Below are 13,027 nucleotides of genomic sequence, written 5' to 3'. Positions count from 1 at the left end.
TGAGATTCTTGCTTGTACTTTATTCATTTCAACTTTTTGGGTTGGGCTCTACTCCATTTGTCTTATACATTAATCCTTATTGCACTTTTGTGCCTTCCTTGTAGTAAAATTTGGAAGACTTTTGTGCCTTTTTTTTACTCGCCTTTGACAAATTTGCTTTCTGCTCTCTTTTTTAACATCATTATTGCTCAACCTAGAGCTTAGTAAACCTCATGCATGTGTTGTTTACATTGCTCTTCCTGCTAGTTTAGTGGTGCTTCCTACTCTAGGTTTTTTTTAAGAAAATAATTGCATTTGGCTCAGAACAGGTAGCAAGGGATAAATTAGTGTTTAGGATAAAGAAACATGGCCATGTGTCATTTCAAATCTTGACTAGATTTTTACAATTTGGATTTTGGGACAAAACCTTTGAAAAACACGCTCCTGATTGTTTTTTTTCTTCTTTATTATTATTAACCTAACTTTTGTCTAGGCCGCCTTTTTGGGTTTTCAACCTACCAAGTAACTTCTTATCTACCCCCTATTTTGCTTGAAGTTCATGCATGGTGTTGTCATTGCCCCAGTGTAGGGTTCAGAGGTATCTGTTGATTTCGTTTGTCACGATCTTGTAGCAAGAAGAAATGAAAGAAATTGTGCAGGTTCTCAAAAAAGAATTTTCAAGGACAAGAAATATTTAAAGGATTTTCAATTAAGAGATTAAGTCAAATGACTCTTGCTCTTCACAAATCTTTTTTTTAAGAAAGACAACTTTTAAGAAAGATAAGATGAGGTTGCATGAATGTCTGTACTTATTATTTATTGATTTGGAAACACAATCAATCACATGTTTATTCAACTTTACTTGTCACTTACAGCACCCCTACCAAACGTGTAGAACGCGCAATTTCTGATTGGGCAAACTTGGAGATCAACTCAGGATCACAAGTCACTTAAGCAAACAAACTAATGACGTATATTCATATTCTAGTGAAATTTGAATAAATATGCAAAGATGTAATTGTGAGAGAATGAGAGACAACGACATCAAATTCATCTACATTATTAGCATTGTGACTATTGTTTACAGTAATAGCATAAACCTAAAAATCTTAATGAGTCCTTGAAAACATCTAACAACGGCCTTCAAATTGCCCCAAGCATCATGCATATTATCTCTTGACGACGTCAGAATTCACAAATGATTGTCCTCCTTAAATCTCAGCCAGCTTGCATCAATCAGACTTTGCACCTTATGTTTCAAGGTCATACAGTGCTCAATGGAATGCCCTGGAACTCCCTCATGATAAGCACATGTCACATTCAAGTTGTATCCTCGGGGAAATGGAGGTAGAGGAATCTTTGTTGGGTTTATGGATACCATTGCATTATTGAGCAGATAAGGGAGTGAGTCAGCATATGATATCAGGATTCGGGTGAATTCCACAAGCTTCTTTTCTGGAAAATTCCTTCCCTGATTGGTGTTTTGGTTGGTATTAGGGGTGGTGTTTGATATTGGATGTGTTGTGGGTGGATGTTGTGGCCGATTTAAGGGTGGCCTTTGTTGTTGACTGGGTGTTCTTGGTTGGTGGGTGGTGGGTAATGGGCAGGACTGACATTGGCAGAGTAGTGATATTGCTAGGAAGAATATTGGTACATAGGATTATAAGGGGCTAGTGGAAAGTTTGGCCACGTGGGAACTGCAACCACAACATGAGGTTCTCCCTCTTTCTTCCTTTCGCAACTCCTCCCGAGTTCCGCATTACCAAGATTTGCCGAAGCAACATAATTAAATTTCCCTTTCCTCAAACCTGCTTCAATTCTCTCACCAGCAAACACTAGATCTGCAAAACTCGAAGGCTTGTAACTCACCATTTTCTCATAGTTGAACACTGGCAGCGTGTTTGTTATCATTGTTATCATCTTTCTCCATCATCGGGGGCACTACTTGAGCTGCCAGATCTCTCCACCTTTGAGCGTATTCTTTGAATGACTCATTGTCTCTCTTGGACAAGTTTTCCAACTGCATTTTGTCTGGCGCCATGTCAGAGTTGTATTGGTATTGCCTAATGAAAGCATCCATCAAATCCCTCCAAGAGCGAATCCGAGAGGGTTCCATATTAGTATACTAGATAATAGCCACCCCAACTAGGCTTTCCTAAAAAAAATGCATCAACAGTTTTTCGTCCTTCGCATAAGTCCCCATCCTTCTGCAATACATCCTTAAGTGATTCTTAGGGCAAGCAGTCCCTTTGTATTTATCAAAATCTGGAACCTTGAACTTTGGGAGAATAGTCACATCGGGTACCAAACATAGCTCTCACATGTCGGCAAAACCATAACTTCCCCCTCCTTCGATGGCGTGTAGCCTCTCCTCCATATGCCCAATCTTTTCATTCTCAAATACCGCAGAAGGTCCTTCTCCCCTCACAAAATGCAAGGGTTGTGATAATGGGCGATATTGAGAGGCTCCAGGAGCGTTCAACATAGGGACGCCAGAAATGCATGCCCTTCAGTGGTATATCCTGGATGGGGCTCAAGACCAATTACAATGTGGTCTATGGGAGCTTCTTGTACCTCATCTTTGGCATTAGAGTTATAGGCTCGAGTCTGATCGGGTTGAATTTGATGATTCTCAGTACAAACAGGGATATGATTGGTAACGTTCTTGGCAGGCCCCGGTACAGCCGTGGATGGTGTATAGTTATGGTGGAAAAGTATTTCTATTATGGCTCTGGGTGTACTAAGGCCCATATGCAGCAACCCCCGTCCCACCTCCTTGACCTTCCACATCCGTCACTAGGTGACTTTCTTGATTAAAAACTGGCAGGTGAGTTGGGTCTATCTCAGTAGCGGTACTGGCAGTAGTAGCTGCAACAACGTTAACCTCCATTATCCTCCTCATATCCATCATCACCTCCATCATTGTTGTCATTTGTTCATTCATGGCCTCCATAACGGCCTTTATTTGTTATTGCAGCTCCTCTATTTCACTCATTATCTTGGTCTTGGCACGCGTCCGGTAAGGGTGTCGTAAAGTGCAATCTTTCTTTTTGGTTACAATAATTACTTTTCTGATTTTAAGGAAAGAATACAATGAATGAGCCAGTGCTATATTTAATGAACACGAAGAGCGATGGGAACAAAGATTCCTCACTTGATTGTGCACATCATTTTTAATATCCATAAAAGGTCTTTCCCTTTCTTTTTTTTAAGAGGTGATGAGCTAACATTCGCTAACCCAATGTGCACCATCATGCAAAAAGATGCCCATGTTTCCGTCGCATGGATAAATGTTGCATGATCATGAGAATGCATGGATATACAAGGCATGAGCAATATGTGTGAGGAAGATGCACAAAATGCATTGAATCATACTAACATGATGCTATAAGATATGCAATGAATATGACGTGAATGACTAACTATGATATGAAAAATCAACTTATACGACATGCATTGTTTGCAAAGAAAGAAACCTAATGCGTATGAGCAAGAAAAATTTAAGACAAAAGAACAAGAAAGCTCTGTGTCCCTAATTCGGCAGCCTGACGCATAGATCTAAGGGTCCACTATCAATGACATTTTCCATGGGTAGCTCTAAACAAGTCTCACCGACCTCTAGAGCTAGCAACCCCTTTTGTAACAACATACATGACAGTAGATGATCTACCAGCGGTGATGTGTTACTCGAGAAAGAAACTCTAGATGAGGGCTCACGATAGTCAGATGAGTCCAAAACCCAACGTGACACTCGTTAGACCTCCACTCCCTAATGGCTCACTCAGACCCGGGTATAGGGCCCATCATCTCAAAGTGTGTGATAAGGTGTAGGTGAAGTGTGTGAATGGAGCAACCTAGATGACTACCCATCCCTACCTGCAAAACAACCAGAAAAATTCCAGACAGGTACAATAGGTGTTGTCCATCCTAGGATTCAATAATAGTTATTTCTACCCACAAAGCGATAAATAAAAACAATCGTACACATGAAGAAAACAACATAGCGACATATATGCATGTGATAGCAGAACAATGGATAAATGAAGCAAGATCAAAAACACAATTGCGAAAATGAACGAAACAAGAACAATAATAAATGGAAATAAGGCGCATTTGAAAAGGAAAAAAGGAAAAAAATAGAACAAATCATGACGAAATTGCAGACTCGATTAAATGACTTGACTCTCTAACAAAATAAGTCCCCAGAGGAGTCGCCATCTATCACAACCTAACATCACGACGGGACGATGAAATAGAATAAAAGAATTTCGTCTTCTATGAAGAAAATGAGAGGGAGTCGCCACCAAGTTTATTTAAGGGAAACGTTAGAAAAACCAAAAAGAAAAGGTTTGTGAATTTTGAAAAGAAGGGGTTTGGGAGTTGTTTACGCATAGGGAAGTTGCACCCGACGAGCCCGTCACAAAGAATGGCAGCCTTTAATCAAGTGTGTGATAAAAATAACGTGACTTCAAAATTATTTATCTTCCAAAGAGCGATGATTTATTTTGTATTATTTTTTTCTTCTTTTTTTGTTTGGAATCCACAAGGGTGTTGCCCTTACTCCTACGTATCCCCAGGTGCAATGAGGAAATCAAACCTACGTAGTTCTTTAAGTACGAATGTTTGTGTGTTGAATTGATTTTATGTTTTTAAAAGATTTATTTTAATTACAAACAAAGAGTCGTTAAGGCCTTGGACCTTGAAACAACGTTTGAAAAGCGGAGGGAGTCATTAAGACGTTGGACCTCGAAATGATCTTAAGTGATATTTGACAAAAAGAAGTTTGGTTGTGAATTGATTTTTTTATTTAGTTTTGTTTATTGGTCGAATATCCTTCGTATCCACCTATTACGAATATGAAGAATATCCTAAAGCACACGAGGCGAGTCTGAGACCTAGTGTCGTGCACTACGAAAACAAAGTGCCCTAGGAGAATTAATAGGCAGGACCGAGAATTAGCGCGGCTATCACCGACAATGATGCCAGAAACTTGAGAAAGAAATACGGAAACTGTGATAGTAAAGTAAAATAAATAGTAAAAATATGGAGAATAACATAATCACGTGAACAACGAAAAATACGTAAATTACGGAATCACGGAAAATACGAAAATAACGGAGTTTAGTGTGTCAGAAATAAGTAAATTATGGAAACAACTTAAATTTATAAAAAAAGAACATAGGATTGGATTTCATCGCTCATACCCTTGTATCCTAATAAGATTAACATATAAAATTGTTTTCTAACATTACTGATGCATAAATGAGTAGAAAAGATTAACACATATATAATATCAAGAGAGATACATAAGGGTACAAAGATTACACTCGATCCTTAAAAAAAACTAACCGATCATTGTACATAGCACAAGACTAATAAGAGAAATGACGAAGGAAGTGATTCTCGGTCACAACTTCTAGTGCCTCGACTCCACTTTTCCTTTTCTCCTTCTTCTTCTGCGTTTTTTTTGGTGTTTTCAAAGCTCTGGACCTCTTTTCCCCTTCTCCTGCATGGCTATTTATAGAAAAAGTCATTTAGTGCCAGGGAAACTCACCTAAGTGAGCTGCTTGCTTAGGGCTGAAGGTATCAGTTCGCCCAGGCGAGTGGCTTGCTTAGGGCTGAAGCTTTCTCTTAGCCCAGGCGAGGTAGATGCTAGTCGGGGTGAATTTAGGGTCAGAAATCTTCATGAAAAAACTATTTGACCCTTCCTATTGGATTTGTTTCTAGATCTAACAAACAACCATCAAAACCTTGAGTGACCCCTTGCCCTTGCTCAAAAATTGGTGCAAAACACTGCAATTCGATTGGCAATGATAAAAACATTATACTTGGATGATAAAAGTATTATACCCAAATGAAATTAGGGTCTAACAGGTATTTACGTTGCAAAGGGGGAATTTAACATCTGTTATACTATTTTGTATTCTTAGAATTGGCTAGATATATACACTCCTTGTGTTTTCATCTTTGCTTAATCAACGATATTTATTTTGCTTTAAAAAAAAACAGTGATGTGTTTGGGAATGTAAGAGTGTAATTTGTATTAAATTTTTTCGTTCTTCTGCAGTGGAGGAAAAAGGTTATGTGACCTTAGAATCCTGCCAAAACAAACACCACACAGAAGTCGAAAGGTATATATTTTGGGGGAATTTGTAATTACTAATTAGTAAAAAATAATATGAAGAATATATATAATTTATTCAAAGATTTAGGCATAAAAAAACTTTAAAAATAAGTTCAACTCATAATATAATTATTCTATATTTATTGAACCACTGAAATTATTTAACTACATTTCTACTTGAGGTTGAGGTTAGTTACACCACCCCAACGAAAACAAGTAATAAAAGAGATGAATTCCATAACATAAATAAAAAGTAAAACAGAGCTGAAAATAAGAAACTGCAAACAAAGTTACAATTTTTCAATACACTGAATACATAATCATGGATCTGAGCTGAGCTAAACCAAACTAAGTGTTTGCCATGCACCCTCACTAATAGGAAATGGCATCCACGAACTCAGGGTCATTTCCCATTGCCTCCAAAATCTCATAAGGAAGGCTCACGTGAATATCAATTGAATCTTCTTTAGAACCAGCAAACACAGTAACCTTTCCGTTACCAATATTTGCATCTCCACTTCGAACGGCCACAGGCTTTCCCCACCCGAAATCGTTACCGTAAATGTCAAACCTCGGTGAACTGCTAATCATCAAGGAATTAGCAGCGCCAATACCCGGCGTTGAAAGCATTGGGGTTCTCGCCAAAGACTCATAGTGGTTCTTTACTTTCTCATGAGAGTGCAAAGAAATCATCTTGTTTATCTCCAAAGCACCCTTTCCGAGCCCACCCTCTAATAGTTCCCCTGCTTTCATGGTAACACGACCAGCCAGAATCGCGTTTCCGAAATAATCCTCTTCAAGTGGTGGAATCATCCTGGCTCTAACGCCAATCAGCAGAACAAAATGAACCTCTTCTTGTGGCCCCACATGTTGGCAACGAATCACAGAACGCCAAAGGAGAGTTAATAGTGCTTGCAGAGAAGATATTATTTTGTCGGTGTTGGCTTCTGCGTTCGCTTTTGATTTCAGTTCCAAGACTTTTTCCTTTGTAAAATGGAAGATCCTATTAGGAAGAGGTTGTCGTTTGAGGTTTGGGGAGTGTAAGTGTTCCTCCTTTGTGAAAGGAAACAGTATGGGGCAGTCTATGCCATCCAGAAAGCAACGTTGCAGAGTAGGGAGTTTGGATATTTTAGGGTTACCACGTGAAATTTCAGCCCAGGAATTCACGAAATGCCAAAACGACTTGCCGTCGGCAACGATGTGGTTGATTGTGACGGCGACGAAGATGCCGTCAACTAGCTCCGTGACTTGCACTGCCAACAAGGGCTGTGACGTGCCTTCGTAGTTTCTAACGCCGTTGAGTTGAAAGAAGGAGCGAACAATGAGAGGAACGTATTTGGGTTGAAGAATGTCGGCGACGGTGGTGTTGTCTGCAACGGCGTGGACAAAGAGTGCTCCTGCGTTGTTGCATACGATGTGGGACGAGACAATGTTGTCGTGATGTTCGAGAATGACGAGACGACCTGCGAGGGGTGGAAAGAAGGCTAGAGTGGAAGAAAGGGAGTGTTGGAGGTGTTTGATTTGGTTTGGTGTGTGCTTTTCGTTGCGAAAAAGAAGCCCTCTTCGGATGGTTTCAATTGTGAGGAGTCGGAGATCCCACGGAGTTAAATCGATTTTCTGAGTCGAGTTATTGTGATTGGGTTCCCTGATTGTTGTTGTGGAGATTACTCGGACGACTTCCATGGCATTAATCTCCAGCTGATAACATATTTGAAGTATCAGAATTTATCTCAAAAATATATGTCAAAGTAAAAAATATTGTAAGAATCGAATGATGTATGATTGAATAAGGTCTAACAGAAACAACCAAAGAGAGTCCTTACGGTTCTTGTGGATGCGTGGAAGCGCCAAGCTAGGGAGACAAGGGAATGACGCGGAGTTTAACTATTTGGTCGTTTGGTGGATTGAAGGTCCAAGAGGAATAAAAAGGTGTGGTAAAACATGTTTTTATTTCTCTTCAAAGTTGGACAGAAATAGAGAGTAATACAAATCTTGAAGAAAAAAATAATCGATTAATTTTGTTCTTAATTAAAAATTAAATTTAATACTGATAAAATAAAAAACAAATTTCATAAGTAACTGTTGGTTTTGGATATCAGACAATCGATTGTTTTTAAAACAATAGTCATAATGCCATTTACAGACATGCTTCGATCGATGCACCGCAGCCAAACAAGCTCTAATCTATTACTGCACACAAAATTAATTATTTTATTTTTTTTCTTATTTTTCTTGAACTAAATATTTACTCTATTTCTCTCATTCCTATTTTCATCTACTTTTATGTCTTGTATGTACCAAATATCTACTTTATGTCTTGCATATTTTTTTCCCTTCCTGTGAAACACACCATAATACAAGCGGTAGCTGAAAAGTTAACCAACAAGAAGAAACGGTGTACAACGTGGAAGCTTTTTCTTTCTGAAAAGCTTATAATTGTCCTCTGCAAAAAATAACAAGGTACAAGCAACTTGTTTATGTTATGTCTTTTTCTGGACCCTACATTTTAAAAAAATTATGTTTAACTACTCTTTCTTAAACATACATTATCTTTACAATTTAGTTCCCACACTTAAAAACTATTCATTTAACCTTTACTCATATTTTTTAACTTGTTTTTCACATGCATATTTTAAACTGTTTTAATAAACAGATTATAAAGTGCATATATAGAGACTTATACTAATAATTTTTATATGTAGGGATTAAAATGTAATGATGACGTAAGTATAAGGACCAAACAAACAATTCTAAACTTAAATTAATTAATTTTTTGATTGATTATTTTCTCTGCAAAAATATATTTAAATAAATTAACGACAAATTAATTTGATTTTACAAATCTTTTCATGTAAATATAATAACGTTACAATAATATAATAGTATATTTTATATATTTTCACATAGATATAATCAATTTATATTTTTAGTAATCAATACAATAATATAATTATACAGTTATAATATATAATTAATAATATGTCAAAATTAATGTAATATATCGATCAGGGTTAACTAATTGATTTGCAAAATTCAATATCGATCATTCCTAAATAATTTTTTTGAAAATTAAATCTCAAATTACAATACTGTTCCTAAAATAAATTAATGAAATAGTGATTTTTTTTTTCCAATTGAGAAGGTGCTGGCTAGCTGCTAACTTCCTCCTTCATAAAATTGTGGAAGTATTATCGCAAATCCATATATATATATACTACTACAAAAGTAGGCTTCCACATCGTGATATCTACGTAGTACATGACGCGGTGGCATTTTTGAAATTAATGCCAAGTATATAGAGCTGTTAACGACGGTTTTTATAAAACCGCCTTTGATGTGCATATTACAAAGGCGGTTTTATAAGAACGGTTTTTGTTGATGTATAGATTTCTACGGTTTTGTTAATAACCCGTTTTTGAAGAATTGCCATATTGGATTATTTTCACTTTCTCTCTCCCTCCCTTAAACCCACCCCTCACTTTCGAAGTTGTAGCCTCTCCTTCAGGTTTTCATTCATTCATTCCTCTCTAAAACCCTCACTCCCCCAATGCCAACCCTACGCTTCCAATTCCCGCAATTTCTCCTCTCATCACAGTTATTCTCTCAATTTCTCTTTTCATTGTTTTTTTTTCGGCAGAGAACCGAACCAAATGGAGGAAGCGCAAGAGACGCAAATCAGCCCGCGCCACCAGAAGCACGAGGAGGAGGAGGAGGAGGAGGAGGACGACGATGATGACGAAAACCCCAATGTGGAGGAAGACCTCGCCGAACGCGACTACGATTCGGAGGACCAAACACACCAAAACCACCCTAGTTCGCAACCTCACATGGAGACGGAGGTCCTCTCCGACCACGACATTCGGATTTCACAATTACTGGTGGTGATAAAGTGCTCCTTGAACCGCCTTCACTCCTCAGTCACCGCAATTGTCCCGGCGGTGTCGCATTTCAAACCTACTTAAAAATATGTTTAATTTGTTGTTTTGTAATTTGAAACCTTATGAACCCTTATTCTAAATTTGAATTGTTGTTTTGATTTCAAATTTTATATTGTACTGCATAGTGTGTTACCAGGCATTCTTGAAGGGGACAAGTCAGACTCCCTCTTGTACGACTCTGTTGACAATGGAAAGAAAATTTGTTGGAATGAAGATTTTCATTCTAAGGTAAGGAAGAAGGGTGTGGCAATTTAACTTTATTTAGATTGTCTGATTTGAGTTGTAAGCATTTTACTGAATACTTAGTGTGGGTGAATTTAAATTGTAAGAAAATTTGTTGGTTGGTGAAAGAAAATAAGTATGTTTTAATTTTAAATTGCATTATATGTGAAGTGTAACCACACTTTCTTTTTGCCCTGTGTTCTTCATCAATTGGTATTTTTTCTGTATCTCCTGTGTTCCATATCAGATGAATTGTGTTTTGTCTTCTAAGCTTGTTTATGTTATTAGGTGTCAGAGGCAGCCAAACAACTTTGCTTACAATTGCTTCACCAGCACAATTCTATAGGAAAAACTCACACTACACTACTTATTACAATTGTTTGTAGCACCTTCCAAAAGTGGTTTAATGGTTATTGTTTGTTTGTCTTTATGAGACCACATGCCTTTTCATTTCATCAATTATGAAACTTAATATTGTGTTGTTCCATGCAAGTGGATCAGCAAACGTGAAGATGTGTATCTTGTCATTAAAGCATTTGCAGTAAGTGGGGAGTGGATGAATGCTGAAGCCAAACGCTTTGTTCAAATTCTGGTAAGAGCTAAGAACCAAGGAGTTCTCTGGAATGTAGTCTTGTTTTAATTTATTTTTCTGGTGAAAGACTTTTCTGGAAAAGTAATGGCCTTAATAAAGTGATTAATATACTTTTCCATGATCAGTATGAAATCCAGATTTGATTCTTTTTTAACCAGTGACAGGTGAGAGACTTTGAGTGAAATGGATTGAAACTCAATGCAAGCAAAAGAGAAGAGTTGCAGCGTCTAAGGGATCAGATTGAAGAATTAAGCTTTAAATATATCCAAAATCTCATTTTTGCAATTAAGTTTCAGTATAACCAAATATACAAATATGATCATTGTTTCACATGACAACCACCTTGTATAGAGAATAGATGTACATGGTTCTTATTTTTTATCACTAGACTATTTTTGTTTTGTATAAAATAATTATTAAGTTGGTGTTAATTCTATTTGGTTTTCCTGTCGTGCTAGATTATACTGATAGATACAGATATTCAGTAGGATACTTTTACAAATGCCTCTTTGTCAAGCTTGAGTTTCAATACATGTGTCAATTATTTTGTTTTTCCTGATGAGTAAGTTGGGCCTGGTACATAATATATCCTGGCTAAAGGCATGGTTTGTTTAGATTTGAAATATGGTAATTTTTATTCTGGTTATTGTGTGGGTGTTCAAATTTAGGTATCATTTTGCCTTGCGTGCATATGTGATAATCTAGTTTTACACTTTTGATGTTGCAGACCACTGCACTTGGTGCAAATATTGCTTGTTGCTGGAGCAGATCCATATGCTCAAGATTCACAGCATGGGTGGACAACTTTGCATACAGCTGTTATGACTGATGATGTTGAATTGGTTAAGGTGAGTAAACCAGATTCTTCATTAGAATAATTAAATATCCATCAATATTCAATATCATGTTGGTATTTGAAGTATGTGCCTTTTGTATCTAATGTTAACTAAGTTCTATTTTTTTGTGTTTTGAGTAGGTTATTCTTGTTGCTGGTGTTGATGTGAACATTCGCAATATGCACAATGGCATTCCTCTTCACATAGCCTTAGCTAGGGGAGCTAAGTCATGTGTTGAACTACTTCTATCTATTGGGGCAAATTGTAATGTGCAGGTTTTCATTCAAGTTCCGAATTTACTCTGTTTCAGTACAGTATTACATGAAGTGTAGTAATAAATATAAATACTAAGCTTCATATCTCTTATTATTGGATTGTTTGAAAATGAAGATATGGTGCTTTGATCTGATTTCTTTTTTTCCTCTTTTTGATTTGTGTCATACTCTAAAATGCTTTTATTATTTGTCTATAGTAGATTTCAAGTTGAACTTTATCATTTGACTGATTGTTTCATTTTGTTCTGGAGATTATAGTGTTTTAGCCAATGAAGTTGTAAAAGTCATTCCATTAGACATGGGACAACATGTGCAGCTTAAGGAGTGATGAGGACATGACCAAGAGCAAGGGCAAGGATCCACTTGAAGGACTTGGAGGACCTATGACAAGGGCTAGAGCAAGGAAAGCCAAGGAAGCTCTTCAACAAGTGTTGTCCATACTATTTGAATACAAGCCCAAGTTTCAAGGAGAAAAGTCCAAGGTTGTGAGTTGTATCATGGCCCAAATGGAGGAGGACTAAATGACACCACTTTGTCTCAATTTTTAGAGTGTTTAGTTTGTCTAAATAATGGCTCAATCCTTGTAAAGTTGGCTGACCAAAAATATGTTTTGGGTTAATCAATTAAAAGGGCTTTAGTTAGGTTTAGTTCAAGTTGTAATAAGGGCCCAATTGGCAACCTAGGCATCAGCCTTTTGGGAGACCAAATGGTGGCTGACTTGTTGGCTGTTGGGGGTGACTTTTGGTTGCCACAATTTCAGCTACACTCAGCCATTAAGTTTTTTTTAATTCCCTAGGTTAATGGCATTAAGTTATTTTAATTCTAGGTTAGTGGGTCATTACTAAAATCTGCTGTAAAGCTTCTATATAAGCTGAACCATTTTATCAATAAACACAAGTTGAGTTTTATTCAGAAAATTAGAGTTTATCTCTTTTATCTTAGTGAGAGTGATTCTCCTAAATTCTTGAGTGATTCAAGAACACCTTGGCTGTATCAAAGGACTTTCACAACCTTTGTGTGTTGCCCTCGCTGGAAAGAGTGATTATTTCCTTCCTTTCATC

The 13,027-nt window shown here is 37.1% G+C and overlaps 1 protein-coding gene and 1 long non-coding RNA gene across 2 annotated transcripts; one reads left to right on the top strand and one right to left on the bottom strand.

The window, feature by feature from the left end:
* Positions 1–6,320: 6,320 nt before the first annotated feature.
* LOC114412405 (uncharacterized acetyltransferase At3g50280-like) lies at positions 6,321–8,013 on the bottom strand. Its single transcript, XM_028376298.1, has 2 exons — positions 7,927–8,013; positions 6,321–7,801 (listed from the first exon to the last, which is right to left on the bottom strand). Exon 2 carries the CDS (start codon positions 7,784–7,786, stop codon positions 6,476–6,478), a length of 1,311 nt encoding a protein of 436 aa, XP_028232099.1. The 5' UTR covers positions 7,787–7,801; positions 7,927–8,013; the 3' UTR covers positions 6,321–6,475.
* Positions 8,014–9,489: 1,476 nt separating this feature from the next.
* Positions 9,490–12,416, top strand: LOC114411487. The gene is made up of 6 exons (XR_003666465.1): positions 9,490–9,608; positions 9,741–10,269; positions 10,765–10,855; positions 11,583–11,703; positions 11,832–11,966; positions 12,225–12,416. It is a non-coding gene; the product is annotated as an uncharacterized LOC114411487 (long non-coding RNA).
* The last annotated feature ends 611 nt before the right edge of the window (positions 12,417–13,027 follow it).

Source organism: Glycine soja, chromosome 5 (genome assembly GCF_004193775.1).
Source record: "Glycine soja cultivar W05 chromosome 5, ASM419377v2, whole genome shotgun sequence".
NCBI lineage: Eukaryota > Viridiplantae > Streptophyta > Magnoliopsida > Fabales > Fabaceae > Glycine > Glycine soja.
This window is presented reverse-complemented; position numbering and strand designations above follow the sequence as displayed.